We start from the raw sequence: 19,474 nt of genomic DNA, 5'->3' as shown, positions 1-19,474 counted from the left end.
CCAAAAATGGAGGAATACTCCAGCCGTCACTGTTGATACAAGCAATCGCTGTAGCCCATTCCCGATTCCCTGGCTGAACTGCCTTACCTCTGCCAAGTCGATCTGCATGGGTAACAACCATTGCAGGGCAAATCACACCCATCATAAACCCAGTTTCGTCAAAGTTATAGAAGTCGCAGTCCAAAACACCATATTTTGCCCTCATATTTTCCACTAGTCAAAACCACGCGCCAATTAGTTCAGGATCTTCGCACAAGGCCCTTTGGAAGTTGTAAACGCGATTAAAACGCGTCTTTAATTCTGGACGTCGTTGTACAAATCGGTGGGCCCAGAGCTTCCCGACGCGCCTCCCTCCACGCGATTCGAGTATAAATTTGCCATATCTTCTACACCAGCAAGCCGGGGTGCAAATCCTCTTGAATCCATATCAAGTATATTCTGAATAACCACCTCCTCTTCTAGTATAGTTAATTTCATCATTGCAGGCCGGCGTTCGTAGACAGTAGTTCGGCCGTTCATTCTGTCGCAGAGTGTAGAATGAGGTACTTCATAGAGCTTAGCAGCCTTCCGACGACTTAGATTTTTTGATGTTCGGATAGCCTCGATAGCTAGAATGATTTTTGCTTCTTGGGTAATCACTGACATAATAAAAGGTGGAAAAAACGCGTTGTGAAGTTAGAGGTAGGAAATTCGGGAAAAGTGTCCGAGGTACTGATATGTCCGACGTACTGATAAACCACGTTAACCTCTGCTGTAATGAAGATGGGAGTGACAAAGTTCCAATTTGGTTTATCAGAACTGCTAACAACCAAGATGTTTTACTCAAAATCATAACTCGGATCCTAAAAACCTTAGAATACATTAGGGATGGAATTCAACAGCATAGATGAATCATTTCATTATGATTGAATGGTTACAATGGTTCGATAGTAGAGCACAACGCCCTGTTCTACTGTTAATGGATAATTTCAGTGCCTATGAAGTTGTAATAGAATGTCTTATAGATAACGGAACTCTGTTGAAATGGACGCAAGTTATGTGGTTTCCTCTAAACATAACGACAATTTATCAACTACTTGATTAAGGGATTATTCAAAATTGGAAGTGCTATGTACAAGAGCTTCAAACAAGTATGAGTACATTAGCTGAAGAGCAAAGGATTCATAGGTATAGGGCCGAAACTCTATATACCGGAAGGCAAAACTCGAACCGACCCATCCGTTATAGGCAGTGATTACTGTAAAGGTAACTTAAGGTACTTTGGGAAACTATTGGTTTCGGCTGTCTCTGTCCATGTCTCTCTGGTGTCTCTCGTTGTCTCTCGTGTCTCTAACATCAGAATCATCGTAAAAAAAAAAAAAAAAAAGTGACTTAAAACCTAAAAATAACAAAGTGACATACGTGGGATTAATCGGCGACAATCCAACGATTTAAATAGGCCATTTGCCTGCCACCTTCACGTGTGTTACTCGTATTTTCGCGAGGGCGCGCAACAACAAGCCGAACAAACACCACGCTCCTGTTCCAGTATCACCCCCGTTTAATTGGGCAAAACACTCTGCCAAAACACCGAGCTACAGCTATCTATCAGCTTCAGCCACGAAGCTGTTCAACGAGGCTGACGTCTGACGACCCCACCCATCACAATCATGTTGCTGCCAGAGACCATCACGGCGGCGCAGTTCGACAGCACGCTCCTGTGCTACCCTGTGCTGCTCAAGGCGCTGTCAGCGAGTAAGACCGGTACGTGCGCGCCCTTCCTGCCGACCCTGGGCAGGTGCGTCGAGATAATGCGGCAGTGAGATTGAGCTGACGCGCTGTTTGCCGGGGTTGCAGTGAAGGGAGATGCGGAGAGCCTGGAAGAGCTCGATTGGTTTCGCTTTATGAGCGCGCCGAATCGGTATATGAAGAGGGAGGGCGACAAGAGGGATGTGCCGCTCGAGAAGGGCGATGTGGTGAGGCTGGTGAAGTGGAAATTGTAGGTACTTTTCTGTTATCACGTCGATTCCCCCCCCATGTCGTCATTGTTGGTGTTTGCCATCGTTCCCATGTTTGTGAGCATCTCTATGAGAGGAATGGTTACATTGTCGGCTTCGTTATACTCGCGTTGTTTGTTTCCAGTCCTGTCTTTCAAGTGCTCGTTCAACCTCGTCACAGCTCCACCACTGCCATTTCTTTTCTCATCACCATCTCACAACACCACCCCCCTTATAATCCAACCTCTCCTAACAACCCCCCCCCCAAGAAAACATGGCAAATTCCGCCCCAACCTCCTCAAGCTCGTCTCAAGCAACAGCCCCGAAGGCGTAGCTGCCACCTCCCTCGCCGCCTTCGCCATGAAAGACAACATCTCCGCCATACGCACCATGTCGCTCCTCAGCGGCGTCGGCCCCGCCACCGCCTCTCTCCTCCTCTCCGTCCACGACCCCGACAATGTCATTTTCTTCTCCGACGAAGCGTTTCGCTGGCTCGTCTGCGGGGGGAAGGAACAGAGTATCAAGTATAGTTTCAAAGAGTATGAGCAGCTCGAGATCCGCGCCAAGGAACTTATGGAGAGATTAGGCGTTGGCGCGAGGGAGGTGGAACGAACAGCCTTCGTGATCATGAGAGGAGGCGCCGAAGAACTCAGACCCATATCCGCGGCCTCAGTCCAAGAATCCAGAATCACGCCCTCCCAGCGACGGAAATCAAACGAAGATCCCGCCCCAGCAGAGCGCACCTCCAGCCACCCCACACCACACAAATCAAAATCCACGCCAGTCCTCAAACCCCCCAAGACGACGTCCAGCGAATCGCTCTCTGCGCGGAAACCGCGCACTCCGCGCCCAAAACTCCCCGAGTCCGAGACCCCCGACCCGAAAACCCTAGCGCGTCGCGCGTCCCAACGGCTCCGCGATGCAAACCCCCCGCCTCCCTGCCCAGAGCGTCCACGCACCACGGAAGAAAGGCTCGAGACCGTGCTAGAGGATCTAAAATGCAAAGGCGCCGCGCTAGCACGGGTAGTTAGCCCGCCTCCATTACGGAATCGGCAGTTTGCGCGCGTCGGGGGAGACGAGGGGTGTAAAGGAGTGATGGAGAAGCTAGAAGAGGAAGAGCAGAAAGTAAAGGTTGAAGCTGGGAAGGCGCCTTTGTTGGGGAAGCGGGATGGGTCGCCGAAGGATAAAGGGAAGGGGGGAGGTGAGGAGAAGGAGGGAGGGGAGGAGAAGGGGGAGAAGGTGGGGAAGAGGGTGAGGAGGGGACGGTCGAGGGGGAGCGAGGAGGGGGATCCGCAGAGGGTGGGTTGTGCGGTGGGGTGTTTGGGGATGTTGGGACGTCCGGGGTGAATGGGGGGGTGTTATGAGATCCCCGTTTGGATGAGAGATGATGTGACGATAGGGGTACGCGCATGGAACATGTGATTATAGATTGCTTTTATTTTACGCATACAAACGGCCAGGTCTGGGTTGGGGTGCTGGCACTGGAAGGGGGGTGGGAAATGGGCATATGAGGAGTGGGAAGGGTGGTGGTGGTGTGTTTAACTAATCTCTGTAGAATGTAACGCGGCCCATAAACCGACCCTTTAAGTTTCCAACATGCATCCGCTGAAGAATTGAGACAGGTCCATAAAGAGACCCCCTAAGTGAATGGAGACTGGCCCATAAACAGACCCCTTAAATATCCAACTTGCATCCGTTGAAGAATGTAGACCGGTCCATAAACAGACCCCTTAAAATCTCTAACAAGCATCCGCTGAAGAATGGAGAATGGCCCATAAAGAGGCCCCCTAAATCTCCAAAATCTCCAACATGCATCCTCTGAAGAATAATTAATCTATAGCATGTAACTAACGACGCAACCTATAAACCGACCATCCCATCCCTTATATGCATCCGCTGAAGAATTGGTGATCTATACCGGCCTATAATCAGACCCCCTAAATCTCCAACATGCCTTCTGCTGAATAATAGAGACCGGCCCATAAAGAGGCCGCCTAAATCTCCAACATACAGCCGCGGAAGAATTGGTGATCTGTACCATGTAGACCGGCCCATAAACAGACCTCCTATTCCTAACATGCATCCGCTGAAGAATTGATGATCTATACCATGTAGACCAGCCCATAAACAGACTTCCTATTCCCAACATGCACCGCTGAAGAATAACTACTCTATAGCATGTAACGCAACCCATAAACTGTCCCCCTAATCCTCAACATGCATCCGCCGAAGAATAACAGCTCATCACGTGAACCCCCCTTCAGCCCCTGAGCCATCCCATCCTCACCTCGGACCACACCCCTTTTCAGCGCCAACACCGGCTACGAAATAGAGTATGCAACACCCTTAATATCCGCAAGGCATATTCTCCGCGCCCAGCGCCCGAACCTAACTTACCTCTCGCAAAAGTCCCGCTGCTGCGTGACGACGGCCGCAGACGCAGAGACAGAGCCACCCTCCCTCCGCTCATGCGATCCCCCGCGCGCAGAGCTCCAGACACGACATGCCTTCCTCAGCCTAGCTAGTCCGCTTGGACAAACAGGCAAACAACCGCGTCGAACGAGTCGGTCAAGGGGCGCGGTGGGCTGCAGGATCACCAGCGCCGATGCACACGCACGCACGACAATAATCCAACCGCCACGCCCCTCTGAGATTCTCTTTCGGGACAACCCTTTACGCCGACCTCCTAGGATGGCCCCTAGTATCACCCTTCCAGACTCGCGCGCGGGGGCGAGATAGCGGAAGCGAGCTTCCGCGCGCCCCAGGCGAGGGCAGCAGCGGCACTTGCTTGCCTGCCAGCTGGCGCAGCGCGCAGTTGGGCGGAGGGACAGCGCGCGCAGGCACGAGCCGCGAGGCCTAGGGCAGGCCGGGGATGCAGAGGGCATGTCCGTGGGGGGGTGAAGCTTAAGTGGTTCCAACAGCGGCGGTCGGAGGAGGGCTGTTTGTGTGTTAGCGGGGCGATGGGGAGGGCAAGCGTCGGGGGGGCGAGGGGAGGGAGGGCGGTGGAGGTGTGTCTAGGGGGAGGTTGTGGTATCACAAAGATCACGCTCGTGCATTGTTGCTGGCATGGAATGCGTCGTGGGGGCCGTGGGGGCCGCGGGGATGGGGAACTGTGGTGCTGCTGGCTGTGCCTGTGAGGGCGGTCACGGGAGTGGAGGGGGATGTGGTGGTGCAGGAGGGTTGCAGTTGGGGCGGGCGACGCGGGAATCGGGTCATCAATGGTCGCATAGTCGGCCGGTGGCTCCGTTATGGCTTGACGCGCGTGCGAGCGAGCGAGCCGTTGTGCGTTGTTGGAGGGGGAGGCCCTGGGGGGTCGGTTTTGTGTTTTTCAACGGCGCTTAGAAGACGCATGCCATTCGCGAGGCCGGCACAAACTTTTTCGGCTTCGCTGGAAAAAAGAAAGGGACATGTCACTTGTTTTCTTTATCGATAGCAGCGGTGATTGCGTCAGCGTCCATCCGCAAAACCTAGATTAACCGTTACCATTGAACATCAATCACCTTTCTCCTGTTGCATGCGCAACAATCAACGAGCCGTTCAACCCTTGAGCTGACAGACCCATTTAATTGCGACCACTAACATTGGCAAGCACTATAGCAGATCAGACCATAATAATGTCGCGTTTATGAACCTGGTCGTCAGACGCCCGGCATGCACAGATGTGGGAAGGAACCGACTCTGCCTGGCCCCGAGACAACTACATACGGAGTGGAGTGTACAATATTTCTGTGCCGTGCTGCGGCAGAGTAGGGGGATCACCGGAATCAGACAGGTGGCGGCCTCTCTTCATCCGTCGTCGTCTCTCAGCCGGCCTCTCCACATGTGCATGGGAGCGGGGGTCTTACAACAGTCGCGTTTTTGCCCCCCCCCCCCAGTAAACGAGGTGCTGCAAACATGAGATGGGTTGTCGTCCGCGTTATTGTGCCACTAACTGATCGCCCACCTGCGGTTCAGCCGTTTGATGCTTGCACGCTTGCCCAGGGGACAGGGGAAAGCTCTTGAGAGTGCTTAGAGCGGCGGTCATCATTGGAGGCGGGGGCTATCACGGTTTCAGTTTGCTCGCATTGTTGGAATGATGCAGTGCCGGCCGGGCATGCTACCTGTCATGTCGTCGTCGCCCTTGCGTCCTTTCGCGTCAGGAACTGAAAACTGCCCGCCAAGTAATCTAAAAAATCTCGAGTTTCACAAACAAACGGCGTAGATGGCTAAAAGATTGAGGGATCTCCATATAACGGCTTTCGTGCGTGAGCCGTAAGCTATGCGGCCACGGTTCGGACCTTTTGATGTGAAGAATGCAACCCACAACATATGCCTCGTAACCGTGTGTTGGATGAAAATGTCAGCGGCAACCAATAGTAGAGTCACCCAATGATGCTTTATCAATTTCAAGAACGGACATTTACGCCGTCCTTGCACGTCGATTGGGGGTCAGAGACGAGAGCGAAGTAACGCCCAAGTACCTTGGGTTTCTTCCGTGACGCGGTCTGGTGAGCGTTGACAAGGTATGGAAGAGAGATGAGAAGGGAACGTCTTGTCACACTGCGAGATCTCCGCCGGGTGCAGGCTTCCCCCTTCCCGGGGGGAGAATACTTAGTCCAGTACTTTGAAGCACGAGCATCTGCGGAAGTCTAGCCGTCTCTGGCTGGGAGTTGTTGGTAAGAGCTTACCGTGTCGAGAAAGGCGTTGGCGAGGAGAGGCAGACGAGGAGGGGAGAGGAGACGAGGAGGGGGGAAGGAGGTTCTAAGCGCCGCGATCGAGGAGCAGCTAATAGGAACGCACATGGCACCCTTGGCCTGGCGCCATGGGTCAGCCGCGAAGCGTCGAGGCGGCGAGATCCCGAAGGGTATATCAGAAGTATCAAGAGAAGTACCTGGGCAATATCGCGGTTGAAAGAAGACGTGTGGAATGTTTGTTGTCCCCGCCACAGTGACCAGTTTTGAAGGCCTAGCATGAGGCCGGGGATGTCCAGCACAGAGCATATGCAGTCTGCATGTCGTCCAGCGTTACATCATCCGGATGCTCGCTCTGTCTCTAGGAAGGCGCCCCTAGTTCGATCGTCCGAGCGGAGCATCTATCTATCGTTCTTGCTGTATTTGGCGAGGGAGAGGGAAGGGAGAATAGAATAATAGAAATAATTGAAATAATTGAAATTGAAATTGAAGTTAAAATCCCGTGAAATACCGTAAAATACCGTGAAATAAAATACAAATGATTTATGTGGGATGCTGCATGTCCTAGTCGAGTCGGGGAGAGCAAAGAGTACATTACCAACAATGATAGTCGATATTCATGCTGTTTGTTGTCTCTCTTCGCGGGTGCAGTGCATTTGAGTGCAGCAGTAGACCACAGTAAGAGTGCATAGAGTACATTAAAGCAGCAGTAGCTTGAATGTTCCCCTGGTTCTCTAGAGTAGTTAAGTTAGTGCTGTTAGTTAGTACTGTTACAGTATTGTTTAGTGCTCTTAGCTGCTGTTAGTGCTACTAGTACAGTGAATGTGGTATGTGCTGTTGGTGGATAGACGGGGTGAGGAATACCTGGTTTCTCGGCGACGATGAGCTCTAGGACTGGCTCCGTCTCTCTATTATACCCCTACAACTATCCGACCCTCTCTTCCTTCCCCCTCCACTACCCCACATTGAACACTGTCATCCTTCCCTGATACTGCAGACTATCATTTCTCTAATACTCTTCTCTTATTCGACTATCCTCCTCTATCAATACATCCACTCACTACCTGGCCTCTTGCCAACAACCTTATCGGCTGTCAATTCTTTCTGCCCTAAAAAGGCATTCCATGTACAAATACTATCCATATACTTACAAGGTCCTCCATGTCCACACTTGTGTGCTTCTTCCTCCCTCCTCTCCCTTTTCCCTCTCACAGTACTCTCTCTCCCTGGGGGCTGATTGATATATTATACCCTACTACATACATAGCCTTGCGTGATAATATCAATGGCTGCATCTAACTCCTCATTTCATTCATCACATTGGCACTAAGAACTTGAGAGACAAACAACCACCAATAAGGCACACGGCCGTTGGACAGGACAGGCATATTTCTCATCGACGCACTCAACATCCCACAAGGAATGGCAAACAACTACTTGGACTGAATTCATACAGACCAATACCCGGCCCCTCGGAATGCTGGGGAATACCTTATAAACCAAGCCATTGTCTCCTCTGAATTCATGTTCTCGTTCGACCATTGCGAACGAAGAAAAATATCTCGTCCAACCTCCTCTCAAGGTTCCCACTCTCAAGGCAAACCCACGAGCTCACCACCACTACACATATCCAAATCGGTAGACCACGAATAATATCATATAGTATGTATAGTTCTCATGCTCTCTAACTACCATGGCCACTGCTTCGGGGTGGGGGACTCCAACCGTTCCACTCTCTTCACCTAGACTAGAATATTCTGACGTTGTAGCCCAGTTCAAACCAAGCCAGAATCTCACCGAACCTACACACTCAGGTGCATCGCTCAGAGTAACACCCAGCATCATGTGTCAGAAAATAACGCACACCTATGGATGTGGGCATGCAATAATAAATTGGGCCAAGACTTCAGGATGCAAAACCGAGCCTGAGAAGTGCAAACGGTTGAGATATATTACCGCTCCTCATGCAGAACTGTGCGACAGGTGCGAGAAGAAGGCCGAAGAGTCTTAATAGCTGAATTATGCTACATTGTTGCGGCCACGCGCAGCTCTTCGGGCTTGGGAATCAACTTTTGCATCTCTGGTCCGGACCACTCAACCTTTTATAAGCTTCACTATGGGTTATAATTCTCGGTGGTGGAACAGTCTCGCATACAAGCACGCCATCGGCATTTTTAAAGGAGTTTGGTTATGGGAAAACTGGCATCGTTTGAGTGGATATCTGCTGTTTATTTTCCGCCACGGTCAGTGGCGCAAGCATCTTTAGGGCTGCCGCGTTGTTACGGATATTCCGTCTGTTCTGCACGACACGCTCACCAATAATTCACATCGTGTCCCATAGGGGCACATTTATTTTGAACATTCTTTAGCAAACCCGAGTCGAATAACTCTCTTTTCACATAGAGCCAGACAGGGCAAAGTTGGATAATAAATTTGTGTTTTTGACCCCCTTCTCATCCCCGAGCAAATGGCAAGTGAGCGCTGCAACTGCCGCCTGATCCCCCACAAGCAGCACAGTACCTGCTGCTAGGGTCATGGACGCGGGTGCAACGTGCCAGTGATACGAGAGCCGTCTGACAGCGGCGACAGCCGACGTGGGCGAAAAGTTCGGTGGGGCCGGTGACTGAAATGGGAACGAGATGCAACGAGATGCAAACGAGAAGACGGGAGGGAGGGAAGGAAGGTAGTACCCGCTGCATCATGCTGGACACCGGCTGAAGCCGTCTCTTGCTTGCCGGCCACAGTAGTCTCGCGGATCCCCCGTTCCGTCAAAGATGAATACATAAAGTGATTTTGGGCGGATGGCAACCCATTTCTCCCCGACCAATGTTATTCAGATAAAATGGAAATTCTATTTGCGTTGGGGGAATGCTGCGGGCGTGGCCCCTCAACCCTGCCTGGGTCGCATAAAATGTCAATCATGTGATATTTCTCATGCACAGTTGGCAGCATAATGTGGTTGGAGGAGGAGAGCTCGTTTAAGATTGCTGTTGCAGCGTGCCGGGCGGCTATGCCGCGACGAGGCGTCCGCCATTGGGTAGGACGACACGAAAGCGCATTCGAGGCATTTCCCCTTCGCGGCATTCCGAGAAATAATTTTTTACATCAGAGCAAGCGAGAAGGGTCAGAGCACCTCATGATGGCGAAGTATTCGGCCCCCAAATTCACAGGAACGCGGCGTCCGAGATCTGCCCACACTAACCCGGTGGAGTCTGTTGGATGTTGGATAATGGAATGCTTTGAGGGCATTTTTCAGCTGCTGCGGTATCCAGATCAACGCCCAATTTGCTTGGTCTGCCCAGTGGGGTCGCTTGGAGGAGTTCTGGTGGACCCGATGCTTTTGACGGCACAATTTGCTTTGATGATGTTGGTGATAACTGGTGCAGAGAGGAGGGGTTTGACGATAGATAGTCTGCCAGATCCTTGCTCCAAGCCGGCTGAAGTTGCAGAAATGATGGGATCGAGCTCACATAAGTGTCAAATAGACAGGTAGATGTAGAAGTACAACAGGGCAACATTCAGAAGAAATGAAGGTGACTCCAGAGCTACCCCCGCTTGGAATGCAAGGGAACATGATACTACAACGCTCGCGTATGATCCCGTTGCCCTTGCAGTTTTTCCGTAATTCATCACATTTTGCCATTTAGCTCGTTTACAGCAGTATGGGGTGTCCGTAATTATCAGATAGTCGAATCTCGAGGCGCCCAACTATCGGCGGCTAGAACCCTGCTGGCGGCGGCCCTATCAGTGGCCCTGCGTCTCCAGAGGCGCACCTTGCTATATTTCACGTGACCACATACCCACTCTAAAGCAGCGATAGCAACATTTCACACTGACACTTCCAACACATAACTCCACAACTAGGTGATGACAATTGTCAAGCTACCAGATGTCCATTGATCTCAACTGGGAAACCGTCACATCTGGCCCTGACGGAATTGCCTTGGCGGAGACGATCCGCACGTTCATTCATGACAGATTTCAGACAGTGACTTTACCCCGGTTCATCAAGTCGGTCAAGGTCCATACATTTGAATTCGGTTCGGTGGCCCCGGAGATAGAGCTCAAGGACATCTGTGACCCATTGGCCGATTTCTACGGGGAAAATGATGAGGAGTCAGCCTCTGATGAGGAGGCGGGAGGTGATGATGTAGGCTGGAAGCCACCCACCACCACCCATGAAGCCCGCACACTTAGGGAGAGACGGCGAACCGACAGAGAGGCGAGATCCAGCAGACCGCCTCATGACAGGAGCTCTTCTCTCTACGCTGACACACGGTTTACTGGGACGCGAGGTCTGCAACCTTCAGAGCAGGGAAATTCGTTCTTCGGCCCACACACCCCCGGCATATCAGGAGGTACTTCAAATCTTAACTACTTTCATTCCCATCTTGCTTCTGGCCTCTCGGGGACTCAGACCCCTCTTGCAGCGGTGGCGGGGGCACACCTTCCTCATGGCTGGCCGGATCACAGCGCCCAATCAGGAAATCGCAGAATCAGCCACCATCACTCTGCAAGTGGCAGCTCAATGGCCCCCTCCATCGGGGATGCTGCCCAACAGGCCTTGGAGCGGGGGAGCGTGTCGACATTCTCGCCACCCGGCACACGTCCTCCCACGCAGGATGGTCTGCTGGACGAAGCCATCGACGACGAGCCAACCTCACCCCCACGTCGCTTCAAGGAGCCCCGTGTCGAAGACCTCCAGACCGTCTTCCGCGTCCGTTACTCCGGCGACATCAGGCTGTCACTCACTGCGGAGATCCTGTTGGACTATCCCATGCCCAGTTTTGTCGGAATCCCTCTGAAACTCAACATTACCGGGCTCTCATTCGATGGCGTGGCAGTGTTGGCATACATCAGGAAGAAGGCCCACTTTTGTTTTTTGTCACACGAAGATGCGTTGAATGCCATTGGGCCCGAAGATTTGGATGACCCTGCGGGCACCCCTAACGGTCTGAAAATGGGGGGGCTCCTACAGGAAATCAAGGTCGAGAGTGAGATAGGCCAGCGGGAGAACGGAAAGCAGGTTCTGAAGAATGTGGGCAAGGTCGAGAAGTTTGTCTTGGAACAGGTCAGGCGCATCTTTGAGGATGAATTTGTATACCCCAGCTTCTGGACTTTTCTGGTCTGAGGGAGGGGACCTAGTGGCTACGAACGGCTATCTACGTCCCGCGCCCTGTTGCGGGCCATGATAGGCGGCCTAGTGTCAGGCAATTCCCAGCAATTACTCCCTGGGTATACTACCCAGGCAAGTCCAAGGTATTCCCAGGTCATTCCCAGCGCCACGCTATGCAGAATACCAAAGTACAAATCAGCTGCACAGTGTCTGTTGTCTGTCACACGTTTCGGTCAGTTCAGCGTCGCCTTGAATCCCTGATACGCTGCGTTCATGTCCAGCTCTAGCTCCCTGGCGTGATCCTCGCCCAGTTCCTCTGTCGCCTTCATCTGGTTGAGGGAAATGAGCCACTGTACGATCTTGCCCCTCCCCTCAAAGTCTCTGTCTGTAACTTTGTTGACAGACTGTATTACGTCCGAGAGCAGCGGGTGGAGCTGGTCTTTCGCGAGCAGCCCCAGCTTGAGTGCGTCCAAGAATGTGATGAAATCCTGCGTCGCTTCCAGGATCAGACTTCCATTGGCCCCGGTATTCCCACTTGTCGCTGCATGAGTCGGTGCGGTAACCGTGGAAGGGAGGCCGATTCGTATCCTCTCTGTAGCCCGAGGTACCTCCATCTAGAAGAATCAGCCGAATGCTCAGACCTTGTCTCTTTGAACTCGCAATACATACATCCCACTCGTACTTGAAGGTCTCGAGGTCAACAAATTCCTTGGCCACGGTCTCGTCCGTCAGGATCGCCTTGTACTGCTTCAGTAGCCTGTCGCATATCTCCGTGTAGTCCGCTTCGGGGATCGCATCCTTGAGATACGCCTTCTCCAGCTCGTCAAGCGTGATAATAATGCTGAAGACTTCTGCAAGCGAGTCCTGCAGGTCTCTCTCAGCGCGCGTGGTCGCAAGTTTAATTTCCTGTGCGCAAGTTAGCTTGTTGGCTCTCGTTAATGGGGAGGGGCGCCCTTACTTCGTCGAGGTTCACAGTGGCAGAAAGAGCGGTATTTGGAATATAGCTATGCGGGGTCGGCGCGTACGCCTGCTTATTCGGATACATGACAGTATATTCGCAGTAGATTATTAAAGAAGCTCAAACTTAAAGTATTCAACTCTCACATCCCTCCTTCGTGAAGCCAAAGGCACCCATGGGCCAGAGCGACCGTTCGGGCGGTCTGCGATTCTGCCGTCAGCGCTAGCCCGATCTAGCTCGATTAGCGTCGCGATAAATAATTCCCCATAACATTTTTCTGCAAAGGCTGCGATTGAGCCCTGTCAGGAACGCAAAACCTCGAAAACCACATTTCCCTCTCCCGCAACCACAACAATGGCGAAGACGAGCAAGAAAGCAACTCGTAAGTTCGAGAAGAACCACTTGAAGGACTCGCTTGAGCGCCGCAAGGTGGGCGCGAAGATCAAGCAAAAGGTGCAGATCAAAGAGAAGAGGGCGCTGAGGAATGCGAAGGATGCCGAGTTCTTAGGCAAAGGCAAGGCGGAGGATGGAGAGGAGGGTGCGCCTGAGCCCAAGGCCGATCCTTTCGGTCAGATGAGCGTGGATGATTTCTTTGCTGGGGGGTTCGAGGTCCCGGAGAAATTGGCCAAGAAGAATGCAAAGAAGGCACTTGGGAAGAGGAAGCGCTCTGAGCCGCAGGCGGAGAAGGAGGATGAGGGCGACTCCTCTGATGCCTCGTACGAGGAGGCACCGGTTGCTAGCGATGATGAGGGCAGTGAGGACGAGGATGAGGATATGGGAATGAGCAAGGAGGCTATGGAGGCACTGGCAGAGAAGGACCCGGAATTCTACAAATACCTTAAGGAGAATGACCCCGAGACACTGGATTTCGACGAGGATGCCGATCTGGCCGAGGTCGATGGACTTAGCGGCAGTGAGGAGGAGGAGGAGAGGCCTAAGAAGAAGTCGAGAAAGAGCAAGAAGGCTAAGGCTGAGGCTGAGGAGATGGAGGTAGATGAGGAGTCTGAAGAGCAGATGCTCGACGAGACTGAGGTCACAAAGGAGATGGTCGCTAAGTGGAAGAAGGCAATGTCTGAGCAGCACTCGTTACGAGCGATGCGACAGGTTGTCCTCGCTTTCAGAGCGGCTGCACACGTCAACGAGGATGAGGGCAAGGACTACAAATACACGATTACGAATCCCGAGGTCTACCACCAACTTCTCGTCGTCACTCTCCAGCTCGTCCCCGAGGTCCTGCAGCACCATCTCCCCGTGAAGGAGAGCGCAGCGGGCAAGATCCGCGTCTCGACCGACTCGAAGAAGTTCAAGACCCTCACGCCGCTGCTCAAGTCTCACACGACCTCCGTCCAGCATCTGCTCACGACCCTATCGGACGAGGCGACCCTCAAGCTGACCCTCTCGACGATCAACCCCCTCCTCCCATACCTCCTTCCCTTCAAGAAGGTGCTCAAGGGCATCGTCAAGACCGTCGTGGACATCTGGTCCGACGCCTCCAGCAGCGAAGCCACTCGCATCACCGCCTTCCTTGTCGTGCGCCGCCTCGCCGTGATCGGCGACGCCGGCCTCCGCGAAGCCGTCCTCAAGACCGTCTACCAAGGCCTCGTCAAGGGCGCGCGCAACACGACCATCCACACGATCCAAGGCATAAACCTGATGAAGAACTCTGCCGCCGAGCTCTGGGGTCTGGATCCTACAATCGGCTACACGACCGGCTTCACATTCATCCGCCAGCTCGCCATCCACCTACGCAGCAGCATCACCAACAACGCCAAGGAGTCCTACAAGACTATCTACAACTGGCAGTACATCCACTCCCTCGACTTCTGGTCCTGCGTCCTCGCCGAGCACTGTTCGCCCCTCAAGGAGGCCGCGCGCGGAAAGGAATCACAACTCCGCGCCCTCATCTACCCCGCTGTCCAGGTCACACTGGGCGCCATGCGTCTCATCCCCACCGCGACGTACTTCCCCCTGCGCTTCCATCTCGTGCGCTCGCTGCTGCGACTCTCGCGCGCGACTGGGACGTACATCCCCCTCGCACCTCTGCTGCTCGAGGTCCTCTCCGCTGCGGAGATGAAGAAGCACGCTAAGTCATCTACGCAGCGCCCGCTCGACTTCTCGGTGGCGTATAAGGCGCCTAAAGCGTACTTGCGGACACGCGTCTACCAGGATGGCGTTGGGGAGCAGGTTGTTGAGCTACTGGGGGAATTCTTCGTTCTATGGTCTACGAGCGTTGCAGCGCCGGAGCTGGGGCTACCGGTGATTGTGATGCTGAAGCGGTGGTTGAAAGAAGCCGGTGCGAAGACAGGGAACCGGAACGGCAAGGTTAATGCAGCGCTAGGGATCCTGGTTCAGAAGATCGAGGCGAATGGGCGGTGGGTTGAGGAGAGGCGTGTGAAGGTTGAGTTTGCGCCCGGGAATCGCGCGGGGGTGGAGGGCTTCCTGAAGGGGTTCGAGTGGGAGAAGACGCCGCTAGGGGCGTATGTTGTAGGGCAGCGGAAGCAGAGGGAGGAGAAGGCGAGGATTCTGGAGGCGGGGAGGAGGGAGGAGGATAAGGTGGGAAAGGGGAAGAAGGGAGGGGGGGATGTGCAGATGGATGATGTGGTTGAGTCGTCTGACGAGGAGGAGGAGGAGGATGAGTAGGGGGGGAGAGAAATATTGTGTTTATAACGGGTAACGATGCAAAACGTGGCATCAAAAATCATCCATCCAGCGTTCTGGACGGGCTGCTGCAATCCAAAACAAAATTTACCTTGAGACTTGGCATCCTGCGTCTCCTTTGAAATGAGTGTCTCATCCGGCCAGCCGTCTCACTCATTCCAAAATAGAAGAAAGATGAGCTCGCTCGAGATCTCGCAGACCTCACAACCTTACCTCTCCTAGCCCCCCCTTGCGCTTTCTCAGGCAGGCACGCTCCCGTCGATATCCATCCACTCCATCCACTCCCCGCATTTCCCCCTCTTAGCGCATAGATCCCCAATCCCACCACCATTTTGAATTTCACATGCCACTCTTCCCCCCGGCCCAAGCCCAATTGCCACCCCCATGGGCCCCATGCCCCCCACCGGCCTCAGGCACATCGCACAGCCAAGCCAGCCAAGCACGCACGCACCCGGCGCTGCATACTCATTTCACCACTATCACCACTAGGTAGCCGCCGTAAAATTAAGTCGATAGGCAGGTGTCTCGGGCAACGCACCGCACCGCACCGCCGCGGAGCCGCGGAGCCGCCAAGCCGGGGGCACGAAAGCTGGGAGGCCTCAGCTGATCCAAGGCGGCTTGGCGGGGGGATGAGGTGTTTGGATGGAGGCTGGGTGGCCGACCAGGCGCCGAGACGGGGGGGGGCGCGGTGGGGAGGGGCGGGGCGGGGCGGGGGACCGAGGGGGAGGGGGATATTTGTTCATCATGTGCCGAGGAACAACAGGTACGTACAACGTAAAAGTATGTGTTCGCACCTGGGAAATCTTCATCCGTCTTCATCTCTATCTATCTACTCTCCACTCTACCCTCCATCGTCACCGTCACCGTCACCGTCACCGTCACCGTCACCGTCACTATCACACACAAGCTTGCCGACCTCGCCGCTCCACAAACCATCAACCAATTCTCAACACGTAAGCCGGCCTACACCAATCACACCCAACCTCACCTTTCGCAATTCGTGTCCTCCTCACCATCACCACCTCATCCATCGTCTCGCCCTGCCTGTTGTTGGTGGCTTGACCCCTCCTCACCCCCTCATCCCTCCACGTGGGCCCCATCCGCGCCTCATCTCCAACTCGCCGACCGCAAAAAACAGCCAAGAGAAAAAAAAAAACAGACACAGCAGGAGAGAGATAACACCGAGACATACCAAGCCTGCGATCAATTGGCCGCGAGTAGATCTCACCGATTTATAACATACCAGCCACCGCACCCGCGCTTCCGCCAAGGCAGAAGGTCAGACACGCCGTGTGCAAGGTGCTAACGAGAGAGGGAGCTTCGATTGCTTTCCAGGCTAGAGCGGATTATTTATATTGCCTGTCCTCCCCCTTCGACTACGGTTTGTAAAGACATCTCTTCATCTCTACTTCGAACCCTCTCTACTCTACTTCGAACCCTCTCTACTCTACTTCGAACCCTCTCTACTCTACTTCGAACCCTCTCTACTCTACTTCGAACCCTCTCTACTCTACTTCGAACCCTCTCTACTCTACTTCGAACTCCGATCAACGAACTCCGATCAGCGAATCTATACCCAACCTACATACTCAACCTACACCCACCCACAACCACACAACCACCACACACAACACACCAAAATGTCCACCAAACACCACTACCCCCTCGCCCCCCGCACCCTTCGCATCCCCTCCCCCTCCCCCTTCACCTTCCTCTCCCTGGCCCCCGCCGCCTCCACCACCCCCCCGCTGCCATCCTCGCCCCCCACACCTTCCTCTCGCTCTCCCCCACCACCACTCCCGCCTCGTCGCCCTTCATCCCCGCTTCCGCAAGGGGTGTTTCGATAATCCCACTCCTGCCAGTGGATGTGACGGTCGGGATGCCGGCGCCGCTGGAGCATAGACGGAGTAGCTCGGTTGTGAGTCTGGGTGTTGGGGGGAGGTTTTTGAGGTTGGGGCATGGTGTTGGGGGGGGGAGGAGGGGGATTGGAGTGCTGTTGAGTGAGCTTCCAATACTAGGAAGGGGTTGATGGAAGGATTGTCAGCGTGAGCGTGAGCGTGAGCGTGGCGTATTTGGGATTGTTGCGGGAAGGAGGATGTGTGTTTGCCTTGATGGCTGGCTGGATGGTTGATTGGTTTGATGGATGGATATGGGCGTTGAGAAATACTTTAAAGTATGTTGTTGGGGGGTCTTGTTATCTTTGGAGAGATTGAGTGGGGAGGAGAAAATGGCCACAAGTGATAATGATATGACGTCTGGTTGCTTGTTTTATTGTGGTAGTTAGTGGGAATATTAACTCGTGAGCGTACAATCGTCTTCCTCTATTGCAATCATTATGTGTGAGAGTATATGCTTGTTCATATTAATATATATGTGGTGCTTGAGGAATGTTATGTTTGTTTGATGCTCTGTTTTATTAAAGACGAAATATTTTCAAAAATATGGAAGAAATAATATTCCCCATCATCACTTCTAATTTAAACTTCTTCATTATATTTTATATCACCAACAAAACTAACAAGAACCCCTCAGATAGTTCACACCCATCTACCTTCACTATCTTGTCTACCACCACCCAAATCTTCACCGTCGCACAACCCCCTTACCCCCCCTCTTCCACCCACCGCCCAGACATGCAGTATCACGTCCCTCAGCGACATTAAACCAGCATACCGCACCATACCCACCCCCCCACCCAACTCTGCCCAGCCATGTAGTACCACGTCCCCCAACATCCCCAACCCTCACACCACCATACCAAGACCCAAACGTCCTCCTCTCCAGACCTTTCCAGTCCACCCATCCCCCAACGTGGGCGTACAAGCCAAGGGATATGAGAATACCTAAGACTATCTGATCGGGTGGCTGAAAACAACCTCCTTAGCAGTGAATTGCCGAGTGATGGCCCGCACGGCTGCTTTTGATGGCGTGCATGTTCTGGTGCCTTGGCGGGTGGTGTGTAACACGGGGCATACGGGAGGGTGATGGGGAATCTAATCAGCGCGGGTCTAACGCAGGCGTGTGTTGTGCGACACGGCGCTTGACGGCGCTTGAGCGCGTGAAAGGAGACAGGTTGGCGGGATATGCCGTGGTGAAAGGAGACAGGTTGGCGGGGTATGCGGGGATGGATGGTGAAAGGAGACAGGTTGGCGGGATATGCGGGGATGGATGCGTTTGTGAATAGAGCTGGGATGACAGGACGCGCGGGGATGGATGGCGGGTTTTGTGAGCCCCATTCACCGGATGTTTTTGAGATGGACATGCGGTGAACGGGGTTGTCATTGGGACGAGAGTGATGCCTGACGGGGGTGTTTCTTTGGGACAGGAGAGGAAGGATGGCGGGTACATGGTGATGCTCGGCGGGTAAGTGGTGATCGGGAACCGTTCATCGGGACGACGTCGTGCTTCAGCGGGGGATGTGGTGATACGGGAAACGGGGGAGGGTAGATGTGCGACGGGGTTGATGAGGTTAAAACCACGTTCATCTACACCGGATGGACATGGTCCAGACTGGAAGTCGAGGGTTGAGATCCCATCCAGCTAGGACATCACATCAAGTGTGGGTATGTAGTCTTATATACTCTCATAAATAACGACGAACGGGTGCGTCTGCCTGGAAGCATGAGACAGACGTCCGAACCCATCACTGCCCTTCTTTACTCCTGAATCCGACAAAAACGATGCATCGACCTCGACACACGCCAGTATCGCCATGCCATCAAGAAGGCACACCGCATCAACAAACCCCACCTACAGCGCTTATCCCACCCCGCATCTGCGTTTGCTCCCCGCGCGTCAACGAAACGCTTCACGCACCACAAAACAATTCGTACATGCTTCTGCACCTGCTTGCAGCATCCCCACACAGACAGCCTCGTCCAAAATAGCCCCTCTAGAGTGCGGCGACCACGTGAACCAAAGAAAGGGATATCACGTGACACCATACCACACCATTCCCGAAACAGAGACGACCCGGCAGGGGGCTCCTGCTCACATTCCACGGGGAATGCCATGTGAGATATATGGGCGGGGGCGTTGGGCACGCGCTCCTTCGCCGGATTCTACGAGGGGAGGATGGTGTGGCGGCGGTGGTGGT

General features: G+C 53.5%; 7 protein-coding genes across 7 annotated transcripts; 3 read left to right on the top strand and 4 right to left on the bottom strand.

The window, feature by feature from the left end:
• Positions 1–1,265: 1,265 nt before the first annotated feature.
• On the top strand, positions 1,266–3,494 carry VC83_01297 (uncharacterized protein). The gene is made up of 3 exons (XM_024464980.1): positions 1,266–1,743; positions 1,837–1,978; positions 2,246–3,494. The coding sequence occupies exons 1-3, from the start codon at positions 1,650–1,652 to the stop codon at positions 3,321–3,323; spliced, it is 1,314 nt and encodes a 437-aa protein (XP_024327843.1). The 5' UTR covers positions 1,266–1,649; the 3' UTR covers positions 3,324–3,494.
• Positions 3,495–4,248: 754 nt separating this feature from the next.
• On the bottom strand, positions 4,249–7,090 carry VC83_01296 (uncharacterized protein). The gene is made up of 2 exons (XM_024464979.1): positions 6,644–7,090; positions 4,249–5,281 (listed from the first exon to the last, which is right to left on the bottom strand). The coding sequence occupies exons 1-2, from the start codon at positions 6,925–6,927 to the stop codon at positions 4,681–4,683; spliced, it is 885 nt and encodes a 294-aa protein (XP_024327844.1). The 5' UTR covers positions 6,928–7,090; the 3' UTR covers positions 4,249–4,680.
• A 3,445-nt stretch (positions 7,091–10,535) lies between these two features.
• On the top strand, positions 10,536–11,777 carry MDM12 (ERMES complex subunit mdm12; the record flags this gene model as incomplete). The annotated part of the gene is made up of 1 exon (XM_024464978.1): positions 10,536–11,777. One exon carries the CDS (start codon positions 10,536–10,538, stop codon positions 11,775–11,777), a length of 1,242 nt encoding a protein of 413 aa, XP_024327845.1.
• A 218-nt stretch (positions 11,778–11,995) lies between these two features.
• On the bottom strand, positions 11,996–12,807 carry VPS28 (ESCRT-I subunit protein vps28; the record flags this gene model as incomplete). Its single annotated transcript, XM_024464977.1, has 3 exons — positions 11,996–12,376; positions 12,432–12,668; positions 12,721–12,807. The coding sequence occupies 3 exons, from the start codon at positions 12,805–12,807 to the stop codon at positions 11,996–11,998; spliced, it is 705 nt and encodes a 234-aa protein (XP_024327846.1).
• A 142-nt stretch (positions 12,808–12,949) lies between these two features.
• NOC2 (Nucleolar Complex 2 protein) lies at positions 12,950–15,907 on the top strand. The gene has a single exon (XM_024464976.1). The coding sequence runs from the start codon at positions 13,075–13,077 to the stop codon at positions 15,358–15,360; it is 2,286 nt and encodes a 761-aa protein (XP_024327847.1). The 5' UTR covers positions 12,950–13,074; the 3' UTR covers positions 15,361–15,907.
• A 989-nt stretch (positions 15,908–16,896) lies between these two features.
• VC83_01292 (uncharacterized protein) lies at positions 16,897–17,338 on the bottom strand (the record flags this gene model as incomplete). Its single annotated transcript, XM_024464975.1, has 1 exon — positions 16,897–17,338. The coding sequence occupies one exon, from the start codon at positions 17,336–17,338 to the stop codon at positions 17,036–17,038; it is 303 nt and encodes a 100-aa protein (XP_024327848.1). The 3' UTR covers positions 16,897–17,035.
• Positions 17,339–18,104: 766 nt separating this feature from the next.
• Positions 18,105–18,726, bottom strand: VC83_01291 (uncharacterized protein; the record flags this gene model as incomplete). The annotated part of the gene is made up of 1 exon (XM_024464974.1): positions 18,105–18,726. The coding sequence occupies one exon, from the start codon at positions 18,724–18,726 to the stop codon at positions 18,376–18,378; it is 351 nt and encodes a 116-aa protein (XP_024327849.1). The 3' UTR covers positions 18,105–18,375.
• Between the last annotated feature and the right edge of the window lie 748 nt (positions 18,727–19,474).

This window comes from Pseudogymnoascus destructans, assembly GCF_001641265.1.
Source record: "Pseudogymnoascus destructans isolate 20631-21 unplaced genomic scaffold scaffold_2, whole genome shotgun sequence".
Taxonomy (NCBI): domain Eukaryota; kingdom Fungi; phylum Ascomycota; class Leotiomycetes; order Thelebolales; family Thelebolaceae; genus Pseudogymnoascus; species Pseudogymnoascus destructans.
This window is presented reverse-complemented; position numbering and strand designations above follow the sequence as displayed.